This window comes from Neltuma alba, unplaced genomic scaffold (assembly GCF_004799145.2).
Source record: "Neltuma alba isolate B1F8T4 unplaced genomic scaffold, ASM479914v2 tig00013343_pilon, whole genome shotgun sequence".
Classification (NCBI taxonomy): Eukaryota; Viridiplantae; Streptophyta; class Magnoliopsida; order Fabales; family Fabaceae; genus Neltuma; species Neltuma alba.
The window spans coordinates 111,309-131,188 of record NW_021637613.1 but is presented as its reverse complement, the minus strand read 5'-3'; the positions used below and the strand labels follow the sequence as shown (position 1 = coordinate 131,188).

The following is a 19,880-nucleotide window of genomic DNA, read 5'->3' as shown; positions in this document are numbered from 1 at the left end:
ACTCATGAAGGCGATGAAGGAACAGGAAAACAGTGAAGGATTTGAATTTTGAAGCTTCAACGTATATTTATATTATGACTACTCAACATAAGCTTCTGACAAAGTTCATGTTTATTTAGAAACAAGCACTTCTTCCATAGGAAGATTTATCCTACTAGGCATCAAATGCTTTTTATCTCGGATTCATATTCAAAGTAAACCATAAAGGTGCGAATTTCCATTGGGGCAAGCTCCACAGATAGCTCTTTAGGATCAACAGGCCCTCCCCTAAGAACACGTTCGTCCCCAGAATAGCCCTCTACTTTCCACTTGAGTCTTTTTTTCTCCATCTCTGTCCTTTCTTGATTCGCAGATAAACTCATCTCTTTCACCTCTTTGATCTAACACGAACAAAGACACAGCATTATAGAAGACAAAGACAAACAGGAGAGGGATTAAAGCCCGTTAATTTTTCAGAGGGCTTTTACCTTTTTCCTTGGGAACAGCTTTTTCAGCTCTACACTCGCCGTTGCAGAGAGATCCTTGTCTTCGTCAATCTTTCCATAGATTTGATGGACCATAAGAGTGAGGGAGTAAAACAAGAAGCAGGTACAGAATGTAGAAATTTATAATAGTAGCAGCAGGCAACAAGCAAGAACATGTAGTCATTATAGGTAGAGATAATGAGTAAGAAGCATATCATATGGGGCATGGGCACAGGCGGGCCTTTAGTCTCCCACTCAAATGCAGTTTCTCACTTTCTAGATTAACGCGATTTCTTCAGAGGACCTCCAAATTCACAAGGGCAAACATGATTTCGTCTCTGGTTAACTTTTAACGAATAAAAAATTATGAAAGTTGATTTGTCAGTAGGCAAATGGCAAGAATCCTTCTGTTTGTGAACATGGGGAAAGCGTGAAATTTAAAAACTTTTATATTAGAAAAGATATTCCATTGTAAGAAAGTACGCACACGGCCAACAAACAAGTACTCGAAAGGGTAAGGTTACATTAAAAATAAAATACAATAAAATAAAAGAAGCTCATTTCAAAGCTTTGCTGAAGCAAATTATATAATATACTTTTCAAGAATGCAATTCAAACCTCGTATAAATGTGCTAACCGAAGGAGAACTTTTCCCCCGTCTAGTTCCTGCATAACATGAAAACACATTATTTACAAATTAAAGAGCATCTAAATAAAAATAGACATCTATACACACATGTAGACACACAAATACAAAGCAGGATTTGATGCCATCATTATTGAGACAATTTTTTAATAATCTCTTGTTTTAAACAAGAGATAATTTCCTTGACCAGTTAGTTACCTGTAAGGTGATAATTGCAACGTTGTCCGGCAATCTGTAATTAGAATCAATTCCTGAATAAGTAAGAATATGGGAATTGACCCAGTCATCTCCATCCTGCCAAAAGGAACTGACGTTTTAGTGACTGATACACAGAACAACTTCTTTCTTTTCCAGTTTTAAATTTCACCTGTTCAGAGAAGGCCAAGAGAAGCGGAGAATATATTTCCTGGCCAAATGTACGACGCCACTTGGCACCCTCACCCAAGGGATCTATTCTAAAGTATACTTTTCCTTGGATCTGCAAAATATTATAGTAAGAAAAATATTCAAAAGCGGAGGAAATTACTCCGAATTGACCCACACTGAGGACAAAGTATGGAAAACTAAGCCTTGATTAATTCTTTGATTTGGTGACATCAGGAATATAGTGCTTTCATATTTGCTACATTTTCAAGTTATTAGTAGAGCATCAATAAGAAATTTCTCAGTGCTGTCCAAAAATATTGGCATTTGAAGTATTTTCTTTCTCCACATGAAGAATGGTTTTACTCTTTTTTAAATTGAAAAAGCATCAATAATCAATAATCAATAAATACTATGAAATCTTTAGGCAGCTGCGATGATTCACAAGTCATGAACAACATGACTCGCTATAGCATCTCTACAAAATATGGGGCCCAGATTCCATTTTGTTCAACAAGGAACGCAAATGCCTCAATGTAGATGAGATGAGTCCAAACTAGTGCATTGCATCAGAATTTTAATGATAGCAAGCTCACAAGGCACCAGCCTCGGCATTATTATATAGTTGAGATTAATGTCAATGAGCCTGACCCACCCTTCTGCTTTCCCTAGGCCCAAATTCTTGATACCTCCTCCTCATGGGTAGAAGGGCACGTGCATGTGTGTGTGTTACCCATGACTTAGACGGCAAATAAATTCTTAGTTCTTACTATTAGGCCTCTGCAATCATCAACAACACAGACTGTTTCATTTAAAGCCTCCTTAACACCTCTTGAATCATCGAGTAGCAATCTCCTGTCAACAGCAAAGAGAGTGATTCAGTTTTTGTTTGACAAAAGAAAATTCATTACAATGGAAAGGTGCCCTTAACAAGCAAATGGAAAATGAAGATATATATCTAAGAAAAAGGAATCAAAGTGAAAAGCATTCTTGTGCCCTTCCTGAAGACACTAAGATCTAGGTTAAGTGAGACATTGCAATACTAGCAGCCATGGATATTCGAACTAGGCCCACGAAAGTAACCAAAAGGGCATGACAGATGAATCTTGACAGCAATCTGTTTCTAGCACCCTCTAAAGGGTAATGTGCTTGCCTGTGAACCATTAGCTCTATTTCTCCATCAGCTAAGCTGGATCCTCCTACAGATCGATCCACCAAAACTGAAAATTCTGTCTTGTTATCTTTTACATATATCCCAAGATTAATCTGAAAGGACCAAATAAAAATATAGTGAATAAAAAAGAGGAATGGTCGTTGTTTGCTGTACATTTGCAGAATCACCATAAAGAAAGCAACTTGAATTCTGAATTTTGTATGTGAGAGATACAAGCTATCACAATCAGCATAAAATGGTAAGATGAGTTGTTGAAAGAAAGTTAGGTGGATCACAGGACTTGGGTCACAGTCTAGCAATTACATACAAAACGTTAAGTCCCCTTATGTCCAGTAACCGCTGATTTCTTACCACTCAGTCCTCAGGGTAGGATTAGATGAAGGCACAATACATGCTAAACGTGGGGCATTAGAAAAGATGTTATTATAATAAGGAAAAATAAAACAACATAAAAGGAGCACTCTTGTCTATCTAGCTCATGAAAATAAATTTGAGAAAATTAAACACTTGGTTCCTTTGGACTATCACAATTTTCAATTAGGTCTTATAGTATACCTTTTTCTAAAATAGTCTTCGTATCTCTTTTGGTTTTAGCGCCAGTACCAACACTTTACGAACAATAAAATCCCACTCCCTACCATATCCATGAGGCTTGACACCGTCAATTTTTGGCTAAGGTGGTAAACAATACGTACATACAGACTTAAATGCACAGGGCAAAGATGTGTCATCATATTGGGCACGCGTGCTTTATATGTTAGCACAGAAGTTCAGATATTTTATCGTGTATGTGAATATACATAGTTCAATGGATTCCCCAAAACTTAGCATATTGAAGGCGATATAAGATTCTTAATTGGACTCACGAAACACAGACTCTGAATCTCAGAGCAAGGTAGACTTAATTATTCCTGCAAAGACGAGATGAAGGTATGTTTCCAAAGAATTTCTCAGATATTGAACCTAAGACAATGAAATGAAAGCACTGATTTTCTGGACAACAGGCGCGTTTGGAAACAGAGGGGACTGCATCTTCTGATACTCTTGAGTAGTCCGAAACAAATCAATATTCATGGAAATGTGAAGCGATAACGAGTGACATGGGAATAGTTTGGAAGTACAGCTAGATTGATTAGAAATAACAATTCTCCAGGGAAGGATAATGTAAAACTAGAACATGAAACAATATAGATGATCTCAAAAGAAATCATGTGAGATAGTTCACATACAGGATAATAGTTTCCAGCAATAGGTTGGTTCACTTCCAGGTCCCAGTCTGATCTGTAATCACGTATCTGCAATAAATTCCATCGTTCAGGTCATACCCAAAAGGTCCCCAGGAAAAAAAACAGCTATCCCAAAATATTTTTTTTTCCTGAAAATAAAAAAAATTAAAAAAACCGACATATACCAATTTGTGAGCAGTCTAATATGAAGTGACATTTGCTTCCTGTGTTTTAGTGACTTTAAACTAGTGGAGGGAGGGGAACAATGTTCACAAATTAACTTATGATTGAAGCAACTATAGAAGATATCATTTATCTTTATTTCATTGTGAAAACAGGAAATACGTGTGCACGGAGACACCCATATGTATGCATACACACATAGATATGTTATACGGAGACGTATGTGAATCCAACATAAGCAATCATGGATTATCTAACCAACAGAACGCAAAATTGGAAGTAATTGAAGCCAAGTAGCACACCCTTTTGATAAAATCACGCCCATTAGAATCTGTGTAGAATGTTTTGTTGGTTTCCATTGAGGTTGAAATCCTAGTGACAACTTCTTTACCAATTCCATCATCAATAGGTATGGGCCCAACCTGGAATTACAAATATAGCCAATGTATGTGATCGCATTTTGCATGTGAGAACCATAACTCCAAATCAATTACCACAGTGAATACACAAAAAGAAATAGTGAAAAATTAAAAATGACATATAAATGTATGCAATGATCATGAGAAAGAAAAGTATATAGTAAAAGCAACAATCAAAATCTTACAATAAACTCTACTTCAACGTGCTCTTTTTCCTTGTGCAGTCTGGTAATCTGCAAACAGATTTAATGCACATTACTTCAATTAGAAACTAACTTACACTTATTCATAGAAGAGCCTTTAGGAAGAGAAAAGGGTGAATTGCAAAAAAGAAAAGGGTAAGAAATACAGATCAAGAACGCAAATATTTCCAGGATGATCTCTCTGCTTTGCCAACATAGTGGCCTCTCTAAAGTAACCATCGGCTGTTTAAGAGGCTATGCAATACTATGCTAACCTTTTATGATATGAAAAATGAAGTGTCTGTTTAAGAGTTTATTCAATTTAGGTGCCTTTAGAGGAGGAGCTGGGAGGGCCAATTGCCTGCTTGATCCCACTGGTCATACTCTTATCAGTATCCAGGGCAAAATAATAACCCCAAACACTATAAGCATCTGAAGAGATTCCCTGCATAGGGTGTGGGCTTTAGCAGCATTTTCCCAGAACTTAAATGAATATCATTTGACAAGCGGTGGTGTTGGGAAAAGCTTCCTACAGAGGGCTTTGACGAGGGGAGATCGCTAACCAACAAGGAAGTCAAGTGAAGTGTCACCAAGTATTGTGGAGTGTGGCCCCAAAGACATTGGCTCTCCAAGGAGGACCAATTGATGGGAAGTAAGGTAGCATAAAATGCTATAAGGTAGTATGAGATGCTTTACAAGGTAATTATGTGGGCTGGCTCTCACATCTCAACAGCTAACTTGCGGAAGAGGATTCCAAATCTCACTTGAGTACTCATCAAACCTCAGAATGAGATTTTTCATTTCCCATAGCAGTAAATTAGACAACCAATTCAACTTGTCAACCTGACCTAAATGTGTTCCCTTACACAGTATTGCCTAGTTCCATTCAACATGTAATGTAGTAACATATTTCTGATGACCAAAACCGTTTTTTGGAAAACAAAAAAAAACCTTATGAATTAGACAGAAAATCAGTAACAGGCAAGATACCTGATATATCCATGGATTTATTTGTTGATGTACTTCATCTAGTAAGGGTCCACGCATAACAGTCAACGGAACCTGAAAGAATGGTATTTTTTAGCAGCAAGTTATGATGGAGCTTGGCATCAGAGAGAATATATTGCAGAAAGCATTCCAAACCTGTCTTTCATGATTTAGGAGATATGTGCTATTTGGACGGAATATATAGGCACCAGAATTCTGTGAGAAATTAGATTGCATGGTAAATAGAAGTTGCCTGGGAAAGCAAAATGTTACTGATATATGGGTATTTATACTAAAAAGGAATACCTGCGGCACTTCATCATTAGTTCCATTATATCCTGAGTAGTACAAATACCTCTGTTCAATCTGTTCATCAACCTTCCATTTCAAAAATAAAAGTGTTAAATAGAGTTCCACTTTTACTATCAGATACCAATAGTTATAACCAAAACCTAATTAAATTAAACAAGCTGAGGAAAAGTGAGAATATCACCAGTAGGCATGAAGACACTTAAGGCCATTAAAGGTTACTGAGTGATGTAATTGCAAGGAGAATGATTTTGCATACCGAGCTCCTGGTATTAACATAGTTGGTAAATTTTTCTTGATTTGCAGGAAATGCAAGCCTCAAATTCCCTTGACCAACTTCAATTTTGGATGTTTCACTAGTCCGATATGCATACACAGATGATCTGGCGGAACCTGCAGCTAAGCAGAGAGATTTGCCATTACAATTTCACCTTGCATGCATGAAAAGCAGATGATCACTTTCTCAACATATAATAGAGCAACCACATCTAGGAACCTGTCCTTTTAGCAGCTGAGACTCTGTATGTGCTAAAACCAAGAGGTGGTACAGATACTGTAAACGCAAGCCAATACTTGGGTGCCTTGGCTGGAGTTTCTCCCAGATATGCCATGACATGGTAGTTTCTTAAGGACGCATAGACCTCAGCCTGAGGTAGAAGTTGCGAAACTATTTCTTTACCCTCAGAATCATAAACTATAACATCTTCATTTGTGACCTGTAGAAGTTTGTGAATTAAAAGATCAAGAAATAAGACACTCAGTTATAATAACCTAAATACTTATAATAGCATGCAAAGACTCTCACTTACGCCATATTTAAATCTAAGACACAGTAAAGATGTTAAATTGACATCACTCACAGGAATTCGAACCACTTCATGCCTCCACCAGCCAAGAGAGTTGTAAACCACAATAACCTAGATATGCAGAGAGCTCGTAAGAAGGCATCCTTCAGAATTTATAGGGAATTCTACCTGTGTTGTGAATAGAAAAGGAAAAACAGGATAAAAGATAAGTTTTCCTTACCAAATTTTTCCCTTGAATCAGATCAACCTCTGATGGAGGACAATAACTTATATTCATGAGCGGACACTAAAATAAATGAAGAAGGAAAGAGATGTTAAAAGAAAATAGAAATGTCAAAATCACAAGCCAATACAAGTATAAGATACTATGATATAAGGATTCATGAAGCATGCCAATCAATTGCCGAATAACCAGCTTTGCGAATAATGGAGAAAATATCAAGAACAGCAGGTTGTACACAAAGCAATATCAAGATCAGGAGAAAAATTAAGATTTTAATGATGAAGAGTTTAGGTATGACAATTATCAAACCACATCACCTTATAAGTAAGAGAGATAGCATCAGAAGCTGTAACATAATACTGTGTTATAATAAGAATAGCAGCCTAAATTAAGAAGGAAGAACAGTATTTATAATTGAAAAAAAAATGCTGAAATAGAAATTGAGTGAGCCATTTGTATATTAGTACAGCCCAGGAGACTGCTCCAAACTAAAATATTGCTATCCAGAAGAAAAAAAGGAATAGAATCCATCAAATAAAATCAAAAGAACAAGTTTTCCTATATATGCACTAATAGTCTTTCCTACTAAGCTAATGACCTATAAGTGACTAGTAGCAGTTTTCAAAAGAGCTACAAGAACAGCTTTCAAGGATAGAAAAATTCAGGATATTCCAGCAAGATGCAACTAATAATAATATCCCACAAGCATGAAAGTCAAGAATTTTACCTGTTGAAACTTAGTAACTGGGTTCTGACATCCTGGAAATGACACAGACTCAACCAGGCAAGCAAGTGATGATGCAGCCAATTGCTCTGCCTGCACAAATTGCAGTATGCCACCGTATGAAACCCGGACAAAGTGGGTACACAGATTTAGAGGAAAACAAATAAACTGAGTATACACCTCTTTGTAGCCAATTGATAATCTTTTAGAATAATCATTGGCCACATGCTGCTTTTCGGTGCCAGAGACTCCATCATGGTGCTGAGCAATCGCTAAAGCATCAGCCAATGAATCAGTATTTGGCCCTGAATTCATCCTCCCCTTAAAATGTTCTAGCTGTCTCGCAGCCTAATAATTCATTGGCAAATATAAGCATCTGAACATCATTCTATTACGTTATATAAACTATAAATTCACAACTCATACCAAATAGTAGCCGCTCATTAATCTGACGTAGTATTTGAAGGCTGGCCTACTGGTAAAGTATCCTGTCCAGTAAGCATTTACTCGATCTGCATAGCTGTTATGTTTTCATGCACAGAATAAGGCAAAACACAAAGAGCTGAGCAAACAGAATATACAAAAATTAACTATTAAACTCAAACGGTTTCATGCAGAACACTCTTGTTTACCAAATAGGTGTGTGTGTGTGTGTGTGTGTTGCTTAACCTGCAATGTGCCAGTCAACCAAAAGAAGGAAACTATAAACTCACGGGAAGAAATCATCAGTCTTGAATGGCCATGACTCTTTTGCAGCATATTTTGCATCAGTATATACAGATGGTGTAGAGTAGAGGGCGTTGACACGTCCATCCTAAAGTTGTCACAAAACCATTTATCAATCCTTCAGTTCACCAGAAGACTAAAATAATGACAGCAAGTGAAATTGTGGCCTGAAGCACTGATCAAGACCAGCAATGCAGATCAGGGTATAGCATTAGTAGATAGAAGTGTTATTAATCGTATTCTCTATTATAATTACTGAATTACAGCATCTCTATTTCGGACAGTTAACTTCTGAAAAAGGCTGTTAGGAGACGGGATACCCACCTGACTAACTATCTACCACTTTTCACAAGTCTGAGCGAGAAACATAGGCGATTGTGCAATTGCTGAGTGAATAAATAAGCAACTCTGGAAGTGGGTACCAAATACTCAAATTTTGTATGAACTAGCGTTCACATTTCATGTCTTTTCAAAATTGTAATAGAGAATGCAGGCCACCAAACACCTTATAATGAGTATGGAGCTGGTATTTTACCCATGTATGTAATATCCCAAACTCCCAATACCAACCCACTGAACTCTTTGCCTTATTTATGTCATGGGTTAGAATTGTGCTCAAGACTTCTCTCTGCTCATGATTGTTTTGAAGTTCTTGAGTGTTGAGTCTAATTTGCAGAGGAATTGAGCAGATTTGTCATCCTTTTTAGCCTCCTCTCAGCTCTTCATCTTTTTTAACTTCTCTTTTTGGAAGATATTTTATCCCAAAAAAAATGTGCTCTCCTCATTCTGTTCAAGTTTTTTCTTCATATTTTTCTTGAGTGTCATCTTAGGATCATACTCCCCTAGGAGAAGAAATGATCATAAAAACTGAAATATACCAAATTAATGGAGCTAGTACCTCACTTTTCATTTTTTTCCTTTGAGAAATTACCTTGTTGACATAGTGAATAAGTTTGTCCAACTGCCTGAACCATGAGTGCGCATATTGATACTTAAAATCAGTTCCCATAGTCCACATTACATGATTTGTTCGAGTTATGTTTGCCTGAGGATGAAACAGTATCAGTCAGCAATCAAATTAGACCCTGCATGAAAGTCTATATATTTCCAACTTCATTAACATTCTTTATCTCGAGCATCACAAGCTCAAGGTACAATTTTTCATATATTTTACGATTAAAATGTGATATCAGTGTAGTTGAGATGGACTTTTACCAAGAATATAAGAACGTCTTTCTGAAACTATCATAAAAATAGAAGAAAGAAAAAAATAAGGATATTTACATGTTTGCATTAAAAGCAGGCAAAAATAAATAGAAATAAATGTTTGCCGTGCATGATTTATATGACTGGACAAATGAACTGAGAGGGCCTCAGGGTTGAAGCAGCCAAAAATAAGTGAACATTCATGATAATTCTTCCCATAAAAACGACAACCTGAAAAGACACTGCTACGACCTTCCATCTTTCCTGATTGGAAGTTTCTTATCAAAATTAGAAAAAGTAAAAGTCAAGCCATAGTTAAGAATACTGCTGCTTTATTCATGCCCCAAACAAGACAAGTTGGCAATAAATAAGGTGCAAGGAATATGGCAGAAATAGGTTGACATCTATAATGCTAAAGTTAGTCAAAAATGACCGTCTGTTAATTGCTCGTGGCAGAATACTGGAAGTTAATAAAAAACATATACCCCTCTCATTTGTGTGGAAAAATGCCTCATCCATCCAAAATCTTTTGGGAAAAATTACATGCAAAATCCCAGAAAACATATGAAATGCGGATTGCTCTACATTTGTAGAAGGATAAAAAGTTACATTGCTGCCATGACAGATTGGGGATAATGCCATATCAAAGTAGGGAAGAATCAATCCTAGGAAACAAAATATCGTTCTGAAGGATAGCTGGAGCATAATATCAGATCAAACTTCTTTTAAGAAAACAGAAAGAGATCAGAACATTGACTTCAAAAAAGGATGGACCAGTAGCAATCATATCATCTTCTAGCCATTTTCGCTTTCGATTATTCTGTGCCTTTTTAAGGATTATTCATGTTCTTATCTCTTATGGACCTTTTTCAATTCTAATAATATGTCTTTGGCTTTACTCAATGATATCATAGAAGCTGACTTGTCCAGAAGGTCCCAGAAAACTATAATCATTTACCTGTGATACAGCAGCAGCAACAAAGTCATTTACTCGATCTTGGACATTGTAATCAAATAGATCAATGTTATCCTTCACAAAAAAAGTAATCAAGATTTAGTAGTGCTAAAAAAAAAAAAAGGATTGAAGTGACCAAAATTAACAAGTTCTTCTTAAAATATATACTTGAACAATTGGTGAATCATCATTAACTTCAAAATAAAATCCAGCAGGTGGTTCATAATTCTCAGGGAAAGCACCAGCGAAGATCTGGAACACAAAGGAATGAGGAGACGACAAAACAGGAAGGGTAAGAGAACATCACCAGCTGTAAATAAACAAATCCAACTATACAAGGATTATATGAAAGAACTAATAATTTTTCACAGTCACCTGGGCAGACGAGCCAAGGCTCTTACTTCCCTGCCAGACAATCTCAAGACTCTTTTCATTTTTGCGCTTAGCTCTATCTTGATAATCTATTCGACCAAAGAAAAGAGAGTCAAAGCCAACCTGTATTTACAATTAGAATTAGAGGATAGCTCACAGAATTTGAACAACATGCACAATAGTTTTTCTTCTGTGGTTCAAGGTCTAAGGCATACTTCAGATCCCAATAAGTAAGCCTGCACAGCAGAATGTCCAAAAGGATCAATTTGCCAACCAATTCTAGGAGTCACGCCAAACTCCTCTTTCAGGAACCGATGTCCCATTGTTGTCTGATCAATCATATCTATGTAATGTGTTGCTGCCTCATCATGCATACACATGCCACCATTTCTGTGACAAGAGGGGAAAAAATGAGTCACAAAAAAAAATCGTCAGGACTCAAATCTCAGATAAATGGAGAGAGTCAAAATATATTTTCCGGAACACTCCAAACTTGATAAATAACTTTTTCTCAAGTAAAGAGAAAATTAAAACTATACTAAACAGAAAAGTAAATTACATGAACTCTAATTGACCCGAGCTGACAAGTTGCTTAACTTCATGCTTAATAGCTTCACTCTGGTCCCTCCACCATCGCTGAAAAAAAGCCTGCATTAATGATGAAACAATGTAAAAATTTATCCTGGTAATTATTGAAAGCATTAAAAAACATTAACGACTGTTGTAAGCTAGCACAAAAACTACACTATTAAATGATCATATGTTTGCCCATGCTTAACAAAGTGTACACAAAACAAAGACATTGAAGGCATAAAAAAGAGGAAAAGTCCGTCATAAGTATAGTATTGTGGAACAAACAAGAAATCTGATATATACTCTTCTGGTCCCATTTATAAAATAGAAAAAGAAGGTTTTTTTTTTGTCTTATTTATAAGTCATCTCATTAAATTTTTAGTATGAATGTAATATCTTATCCTTCATTTATTACAGTGCTGATGGTTATTTTTTTTGTAAAGTGTGTATGTTAAATAGAAACAAAGTTAGAAAGTTGTAAATTTTAAAGAAAAGTTAATACAGTTTAAGAGGTTTTTTTTTTTTTGTCTGTGTGAAATATGTTAGAAATACCCTATAAATAGGACCAGAGGAGTAAATCTTTAGCTAACTTTTCTAATGTGGTACAATAGAAAGGTTTTTAAGGAAATAAGTATCAGAATGGGAAAGGGAAATGAGCCTTTCACGTAACCAATTTTGGCATGCGGTAAGGATTAAAAAAAAAATAGAAATATTTGAAACTTAGAATTTGAAGGGGGGCAGGAAAAGCAAATGACACACCTGCTGGTGATGTTCTCTTATAAAAAAAGACATGTCTCGCCTTTTTTTTTTGGGGGGGGGGGGGGGAGAGACGTGACTAGTCTTGAACAATAGAAAGTGGCATTATTTTCGTCCTTGACATCATGGTTTCTAAGGGAAGTGACATTTCTTGAACTCCCATTCCTTTCTACCAAACATAACCGTACAATGTGATAATTTGGTCTGGGATTTCTAGATATTTTTAATTATCAATTTCACAAGCATGACAAGCCTATCACACTGCGAAGCTGCATTAATCTAAACTGGGGCAATTTCATGTTAGACATCCGAATTCCAAACAGGTAGTACATTACTTTGATTTATCAAAATTCATTGTGGACATGTGAAATTTGCGGACATTATAAATAAATTAGACGTTGGCGCGCCATTTCAAGAAATTGTAATTCCATAGTTTTGCAAGATTTCTCGATTTCCTTCCTCATTTATCAGTACCACAAGTATTAGACTACTAGCAAATACCATCGAAATTAGCAGGAAGCCGCATAGACCAAGGGAAAGCAAATTGTTTTATAAGACAGAAACAAGAGTTCGCCTTTTCAAAATTAATAGAAGGGGTCTGGAAATTGCGCCAGTTAAAAGTACATTAAACAGGCAGGTAGGGCCTTCAAAGTTTGAACTTTGAACTAAAATTCCAAAGGCCTGATGTTTATGGAACCATAATTCCAACTTTTGAAATATTTTCATCTGGGTTGCTCAGTAATCGGCAGTAGTAATTTACGGACAGAAAAGATAGCCAGAAGTAAAGGGCATGGGAGAAGCAACTCACTATCTCAACGTAGATAAATTTCCGATTCTTGTCAGCCAACAGCGAAGGAACTAAGGAATCTAATACATTCTGAACACAAGCTCCCTACAAAATTCAACAGGATAAGTATATGAAATTCACAATTTCTGTACGATATATTGTGCAAATTGTAAAAGTGACAGTGAGTGAGAGAAAGACCTGAATCGAATTATTAGAGCCAACATAGTACTGATCAACGGTCTTCAACCAACCAACGTCGTCGTGGGTGTGAGGAACCAGATGAACGTTTAGCTTACCGGGAACTACGCTCTGTGAGGTGTTATACACTATGAACTTGGATTGCCCACAAAAGATTGCTCCAAAAAGGAACAGCAAAAATAGTAACTGATTCGCCATTAGAAGCTCACGCCAATCCCTCTTGTAAAGCAACTCCGGACCCTCAAACAAAATCGTATCTTCCCTCAGTCTCCCGCTTGGTGTTCATGCACAGCACTATTGTTACCATTCAGCAGACTAATTTTCACGGCGATTTTCAGTCGTACGAAGCTCTTTTGACTTCACCTTCTTCTTAGAGATGCAGCCAAAATCAGTCTAGTGTTTCGTAGATCAACTTTCTTTGACATCTGCCAAAACCAATGCTATTTCCGAAGTTCTGATAAGAAGCGGACAGGCCTATAGTAGATAATCCATGTTTCTTGTCAAGTCACAATCCCAAGTGACAACTAAAGTTTTGCATTTAAATTCTTGGCAACATTTTCGACAAAAAATTAATTCTTAATTTTACTTGCTTTTTTTTTCTCCTGATTTAGTGGTTTGGATAAGAGGCTGACGGGGCTATGATAGAAAATATGTCTTTCTAGACTCTAGTTAAGTCATGCCAATCAAAGTTTTATATATATCCATTACCTACGGGCAAAAAAATCTCCGCAACTAAAATGTAAAATGTAAAAACGTGTTTGGTAATTCGTATTTTATTTCAGTAGTATTCCAGAAATTTAATATTTTGGGTGAGAACTGGAGGACTATAATAGATAATCTGCATCTAAAATGTAAAAACGTGTTTGGTAATTCGTTGATTTTAGCTGCTGTCAAAAAAAAAAAAAACGTTCAAATTGCTTTGACCGAGATTAGTCCTCCAATGATAATAAATGCTAACTCCTATAGGACCCCATCAACAACGAATAAAGTCTTCTAAATAGAAAACAGTGTCTTATAAATAAGATGGTAGTACGTTCTGAGTCAATACAAAAATGATAATTACAGATCTGCCTAATTGAAATCAGATGTTGCCCGCCTTGTAAGTATTTTTAGCAATAATTTTATGAATTTATTTAAATTTTTGAGCTTGACAACTTTTATATGTATTACTAAATGAGGCTGTCACTAATTAAAAAATATCGTTTTTCAAGAAGTGTGTATGTATGCGTACGCATGTATCAACAATTACATTTTTAAGTCAATTAAAGATGAATCTGTTTTTTTTTGGGTGAAAAAAACAAAGAATACGTTGAGCAATCTTGAAGAGGAATCTCCTAAGTCCTAACCAGCAGGAAAAGTAAAAAAAAAAAAAATCAAAAATACTTTTTTCCCCCTCCATAGCGGCCACATGGATTACAGCACCAAACTTAAAGGACCTTTTATAAGCTACTGGCCGGTGAACCTGACCCAAAGAAAAGATCAGGCCGAGCATTGGGCTATTAGTGATGCCCGACCCAGCTGGCAGGCACCCGACCACGCTATTCGGACGAGTTTTTTAAAAAATTGATAAGAAAATCATTAAAATATTTTTGGTACGGATGAGCTTGAGATGGCAGATAGTGGCGGTGTCTATAGAGTCAATCAGACACAGCCCAATGACCTGACATGATAGCTGTTAGAACCAGTAATATAAATTGAATCCGTGAGTTTAACTAACCAACCCGTTAAAAAGAAAAGGGTAAGATTGGCCAAAAACCAACCCACCACTATCTCAAAAAATATAACCTGAACTTGTGAGTCAACCCACCTATTATTTTTAATAACAAAGGCAAAAGTAAAAAAAAACCTTCCACTTCAAATTTTATTGCTATTAGAGATAATTAGATAAATAGGGTTATTCAGTGTTACTCATTGATTTCATTGAAAAAAATGTATAAACTTGCATATTACTCTCTCTGTTCCTTATTATAAGAGACGGATAATCGAATTACGTTGATAAAAAAGCAGTTAAAATTAGTTAAGAACAATCAATGTGTAAAAAATATAATTTTTTTCCAAAAATGCCCTCATTAATAAGTTGAGAAGTATGAGAGAGAACAATTAAATTATTGAAAGAAAGAAAAGTGAGAGGGAGAGAGTGTGTGAATTGGAGACAATAAATATGGGTAAAATAGGAAATCAACACAAAAAAGTAGAGACAACTTTTAAGTGTCTCTTGTATATAAGAACATGACATAAGCACCAAATGTCTCTTATAATAAGGAACAGAGGGAGTATCATATTAGAAAATTGAACAATCATATGCTATTTGTATTTTATTGTGTTGTAATTTTTATTTGGATGTTTATAATATTTTATATCATTTCTAGTGTTTTTATTTGTTATTATAGATAATTGCTAACATTTTAAAAAAATAGGAAAAATAAAAAAAGAAGGAAAAAAATATAAATTCTAGTAGGTTGACCAAACCACCTTGGTGGGTTAGGGTTTGCATTCTGCAAATCCCCCAGAAAATGAGCCTTTTAAACCTGTAATGTGTAGCCACAGCCCATCACGACTACTCACAGGCCAACCCCCAACCTGCGGGTTGGCTCATTTTACCAACCCTAGTAGTTGTTTTGCATGTTCAAATACAAGATAGTAGTACTGCTTCCGGTCCTTAATATAAGTTAAGTTAGTTGACTAATTTAAATAGATTAAAAAAACTAATAAAACTAGTTACTTGTAATAAATAGATATTGTCTTTCCTAAAGTATTCTACTATTATTATAAGGATTATCTTTAAAAACATGAATAAATATGAGAGGTAAGGCAAACTGGGGTCTTATATTAAAGATTAAAATAAAAATCAAATAACTCAATAATATGGAGGCATGCGTGTTATGATACATATTTTCATCATTAATTTGCTGACCATTAATAATGTTATGGAGCTGGTAAAAGAAAGCACCGTTACCGCAGATTTTACCGGATTTTAAAAGCCGCCCCTATTTACATTAATTTACGAATTGTATACCTATAGAAAACTGTAAAGCCCATGAATAGGTTATCAGTATTCTATGTATTCAATTGTAAATAATAAACGCCAGTTTATTGACTACCCCCTCCTATTCTTATTATAAATTTTAAATAAGTAATTTATTAAAATTAGTTAAAAGTAATAAATAATTTAAAGTGTATTTGTATTTTTAAATATATCTTTGAAATAAATAAATAAAAATATGTGAAAATGTGATAAGAAAAGTACAATAAATAATTAAAAAATATATTAAATGTTAAAACAATTCAAAATAAAACTTATAAAATATATCACATCTCTTTAAAATTCCAAGGTTATGAATAGGACGGGGCTATAACGAGTGGCAATGTCTTTGGCTGCTCAAGTTGTATTTAAGATAATTAAATATCAAAACTATAAATAATCAACGACTTTATTCTGTTTAAATTTTCACGAATCATGTGGTTCTTGATCTCAGAAAGGTAAATGTCTTGTATAGTTTCGTTTGAAAATGAAAAAAAAAAAGAAGCTTATGAAGCACATTTACTGGAAAAATGATATAAAAATAAGTTAAGAATTGTAATATGCTAGTTCAGACACATAAGACTTCAACGTCTCAAGGAAAAAATGATGTGTGATCGGATAGTTTGCAAATATAATTAAATGTTAAAAATGTCATTACATCAAAAAGGTTATTAACAAGTTATGAATAATGATAAGCGTTGAATAGTAAATGATAAAAAATATACTGTCAGTGATAAGTCATTTGTTAGTCATGAACTGATAATAACAAATATTAAATAGCTAATAACAATAAATATATTAGCAATAACAAATTTGATATTTTTTATTTAAATATAATATAAAGACATTTTAATTATTTGACTACACTTGTAAAATACTAAATCAAATATTACTCTCTCTTCTAAATTTTTGAACTCCTAAACACCTGAATTTAAATATTCCAATTTGTAATTTCATTTTATGTTATTTTCCCTACACATTGTTTGAGTAGTTTTCCTGAAATTTTAATCAATCTCAGCACTTTCTCATAAGCAATGAGAAAGTACTTTGCGTGGGAAAAAAAACGCATAAAAAAAGCATAGATATTTAATAATGAGAATTTCTTTTATTTATGATTTTTTAACTATTAAATAAAATTATATTTAAAATTATTATTAATTAAATAAAAAAACTCTTCTGATCATAAATATAAAACCATTATATTATATATAAAGGTATTGTATATAAGAGTCTTATATTTAAAATTGGATGAGTAGTTAAATAATCCAAACAGGAAGCGGTCGCCGGTATATGACGTGAGGCGGTGCGTCATCCACCTATTCAAATGTTGACCAGGGTTGGTCCCGATATTCCCTAGTCACGATCCCTTTCCCGGGTCCCACCCTGGCCATAGGCGTGCTCTCACCATTATAAAAACAACTCCATATTTTATACGCAGACGTGATACAATTAAGTCCACAGATCAATTATAAATAAACAGTATGCTTGTTTTAATGATCTTTATATAATGGACATGTTATCTGTCAACCATATATCGTTGACAAATCTCTTCCTTTACACGTTCACATCCGGCATTTGACATTTCAATAATTGAAATATATTTTCAACTAATAATTGAAACATATTTATACCACATATCAAACAATTATTTGATAATTGAGTTGTGAGTTTATGCATGGAATATCTTTGTTGCTCAATTAACTCGGCCCTTTGTTTTCGTGACAGTAGTGTGATTCTTAGACATTGTCTTGGTAATAATATCACTTGTCACATTTAGATAAAATTTTGAATTCAGTATATTTAATTATATTTTTTTAGTTTTAAATATAATACTTGAAGAATTTTATATTTAGGACAGGAAGATATTAAATTTAAAAAACATAAAAAGAATACCATTCTTATTTTAGATCGTAACTATTGGTTGGAGCCGGCTTAATTTGATAATTTCCATGGCATGCTTACGTGTATATGCTCAATATCTGTACTTTATAATTTAGGCCAGATGAAGTGAAACGAAATAGAAAAAAGATCTCTGACCAGAAAGAAATAGAAAAATGATCGAATAACGATGCAGGATTTTTTTTTTCAGGTAAGTCAGGCAAGTAAAAAAAAAAAAAAAGGTCCGAAATGATGCAGCAATTAATATGCGATTTGTGAAAATATATTAAGTTGTAGTCATTATTAGATGCAACCACGCGAAATGATTAAAAGGGAAATCTTTAGTTGATTGAGAAATAAAAAAAGGAAAGATACTGCTTTAACAAAATCTCACGAAAAAGATATCCCTAACATACAGCACGTGTTGTTTGGATTGCCGAAAAGCTAAATTACTGGAGGAGTCATGTATCTATATTCTATATGCATATGTGTGTATATATACATTGTGGGTATTCATGAGGCTCTTCTACTCGAACTCAATTAAATTATGCCCAATCTAACCCTGAAATAACAGCCCAAATAATAACCGGATTTTTTTGGGTAGGACCAAATATCAGGTAAGGCCTGGAGTTTATATAATCTTCCGATCCTAAATATAAGATTTTTATATATACTAATATAAGAGTCCTATATTTAAAACATAAGAATTATATAATTATATTTAATAATTTTTAAGAACAGTATTTCTGGCATGATTCCAACCAGTTTGCTATTGTTCCAGTGATATTCCCACAATAACATGTAAACATCATGAGTAAATTAACTGAGACCTGAAAAAATTAAATTTTAATCTGAGGCTTATTCCTGAGAAAATCACATAGAAATCTCATGTGAAGAATTTAAGCATCAATTAACCCAATTTATACAAAATGTTACAGGCCAGCATGTTAATACCACGCATACACTGGCACATGTGTGGTTATGAGTTGTTGGCTCGCATAGCATCAGTTAAACATGTATAAATTATATATAACATCCCCTCTAAATTTTTTTTTCCCTTATTACTCTAGATTTCAATAATTTATCCCCTCAAAATTAACCTCTAATAACGACCTTGGTCATGCTTAGCAAGCATATAAATTCAAGGCATTTGTGCATTGGCAAATAAATTTATAATCTTATAATTATTTGATCCCTATAAGAAAAACCTTCCCAAATTAAATTGTGCATTTAGGTGCAGATTCAGTGTATCTCCACGCACATGCACTTGATTCTATACTTCATATATGGACAAGGGCACAAGGCAATCTCCTCGGCGAGGGGTGTGATTGTGATGCACTGATGCCGACGAAGCCTACCACCTTGCACAATTCGCAGCCACGTGTAAAACCTAAACATGCCAACCTACTTTTTTAAAATTTACTTCCCCGAAAAGGAAAAACATTTTTGAAAAATAAATAATATTATTTTCAATTTTATCTTTAATCAAAAATTGTTTTTTGGCACCTCCAAATCTCGAAGAGCCAGACAAAGAACGCCTCTCACTTTAACGTGCAGCAATGAAAACCCTACAAGCAAGCCCCATGTTATCTTGTTCTTATGCGTCTCTTTAATTTCATCTTCTCTTTCTTACTTAAGATATGACGAGTGAACAACGTATCCTTTTCTTCTGATCTTTGCTCTCATCCACTATTCTCGATC

The 19,880-nt window shown here is 34.6% G+C and overlaps 1 protein-coding gene across 2 annotated transcripts; it reads right to left on the bottom strand.

Moving 5' to 3' along the window:
* Window positions 1-19: 19 nt before the first annotated feature.
* Window positions 20-13,740, bottom strand: LOC114736527 (probable alpha-mannosidase At5g13980). Of its 2 annotated transcripts, none has more exons than XM_028924378.1 (29): window positions 13,280-13,740; window positions 13,103-13,186; window positions 11,525-11,613; window positions 11,181-11,355; window positions 10,969-11,088; window positions 10,762-10,845; window positions 10,597-10,668; window positions 9,364-9,477; window positions 8,420-8,520; window positions 8,133-8,226; window positions 7,887-8,054; window positions 7,710-7,799; window positions 6,980-7,045; window positions 6,814-6,870; window positions 6,450-6,669; window positions 6,213-6,352; window positions 5,951-6,022; window positions 5,801-5,860; window positions 5,648-5,719; window positions 4,661-4,708; window positions 4,359-4,478; window positions 3,877-3,942; window positions 2,627-2,739; window positions 2,244-2,328; window positions 1,478-1,588; window positions 1,309-1,404; window positions 1,083-1,130; window positions 468-536; window positions 20-380 (listed from the first exon to the last, which is right to left on the bottom strand). In XM_028924378.1, exons 1-29 carry the CDS (start codon window positions 13,475-13,477, stop codon window positions 162-164), a joined length of 3,051 nt encoding a protein of 1,016 aa, XP_028780211.1. In that variant the 5' UTR covers window positions 13,478-13,740; the 3' UTR covers window positions 20-161. The 2 variants fall into 2 exon arrangements, with proteins under 2 accessions (XP_028780211.1, XP_028780212.1); XM_028924379.1 differs by having other exon boundaries at window positions 6,213-6,346; window positions 13,280-13,739.
* Between the last annotated feature and the right edge of the window lie 6,140 nt (window positions 13,741-19,880).

What these genes read in the sequence shown, in the direction of transcription:
- LOC114736527 (XM_028924378.1), bottom strand. Translation starts at nt 13,477, where the DNA reads ATGGCGAATCAGTTACTATTTTTGCTGTTCCTTTTTGGAGCAATCTTT. An exon ending in TAATGAGCGGCTACTATTTG is followed by an intron (nt 8,055 to 8,132) that starts GTATGAGTTGTG and finishes ATGAATTATTAG; the next exon opens with GCTGCGAGACAGCTAGAACA. An exon ending in TTGCAATTATCACCTTACAG is followed by an intron (nt 1,131 to 1,308) that starts GTAACTAACTGG and finishes CATGTTATGCAG; the next exon opens with GAACTAGACGGGGGAAAAGT.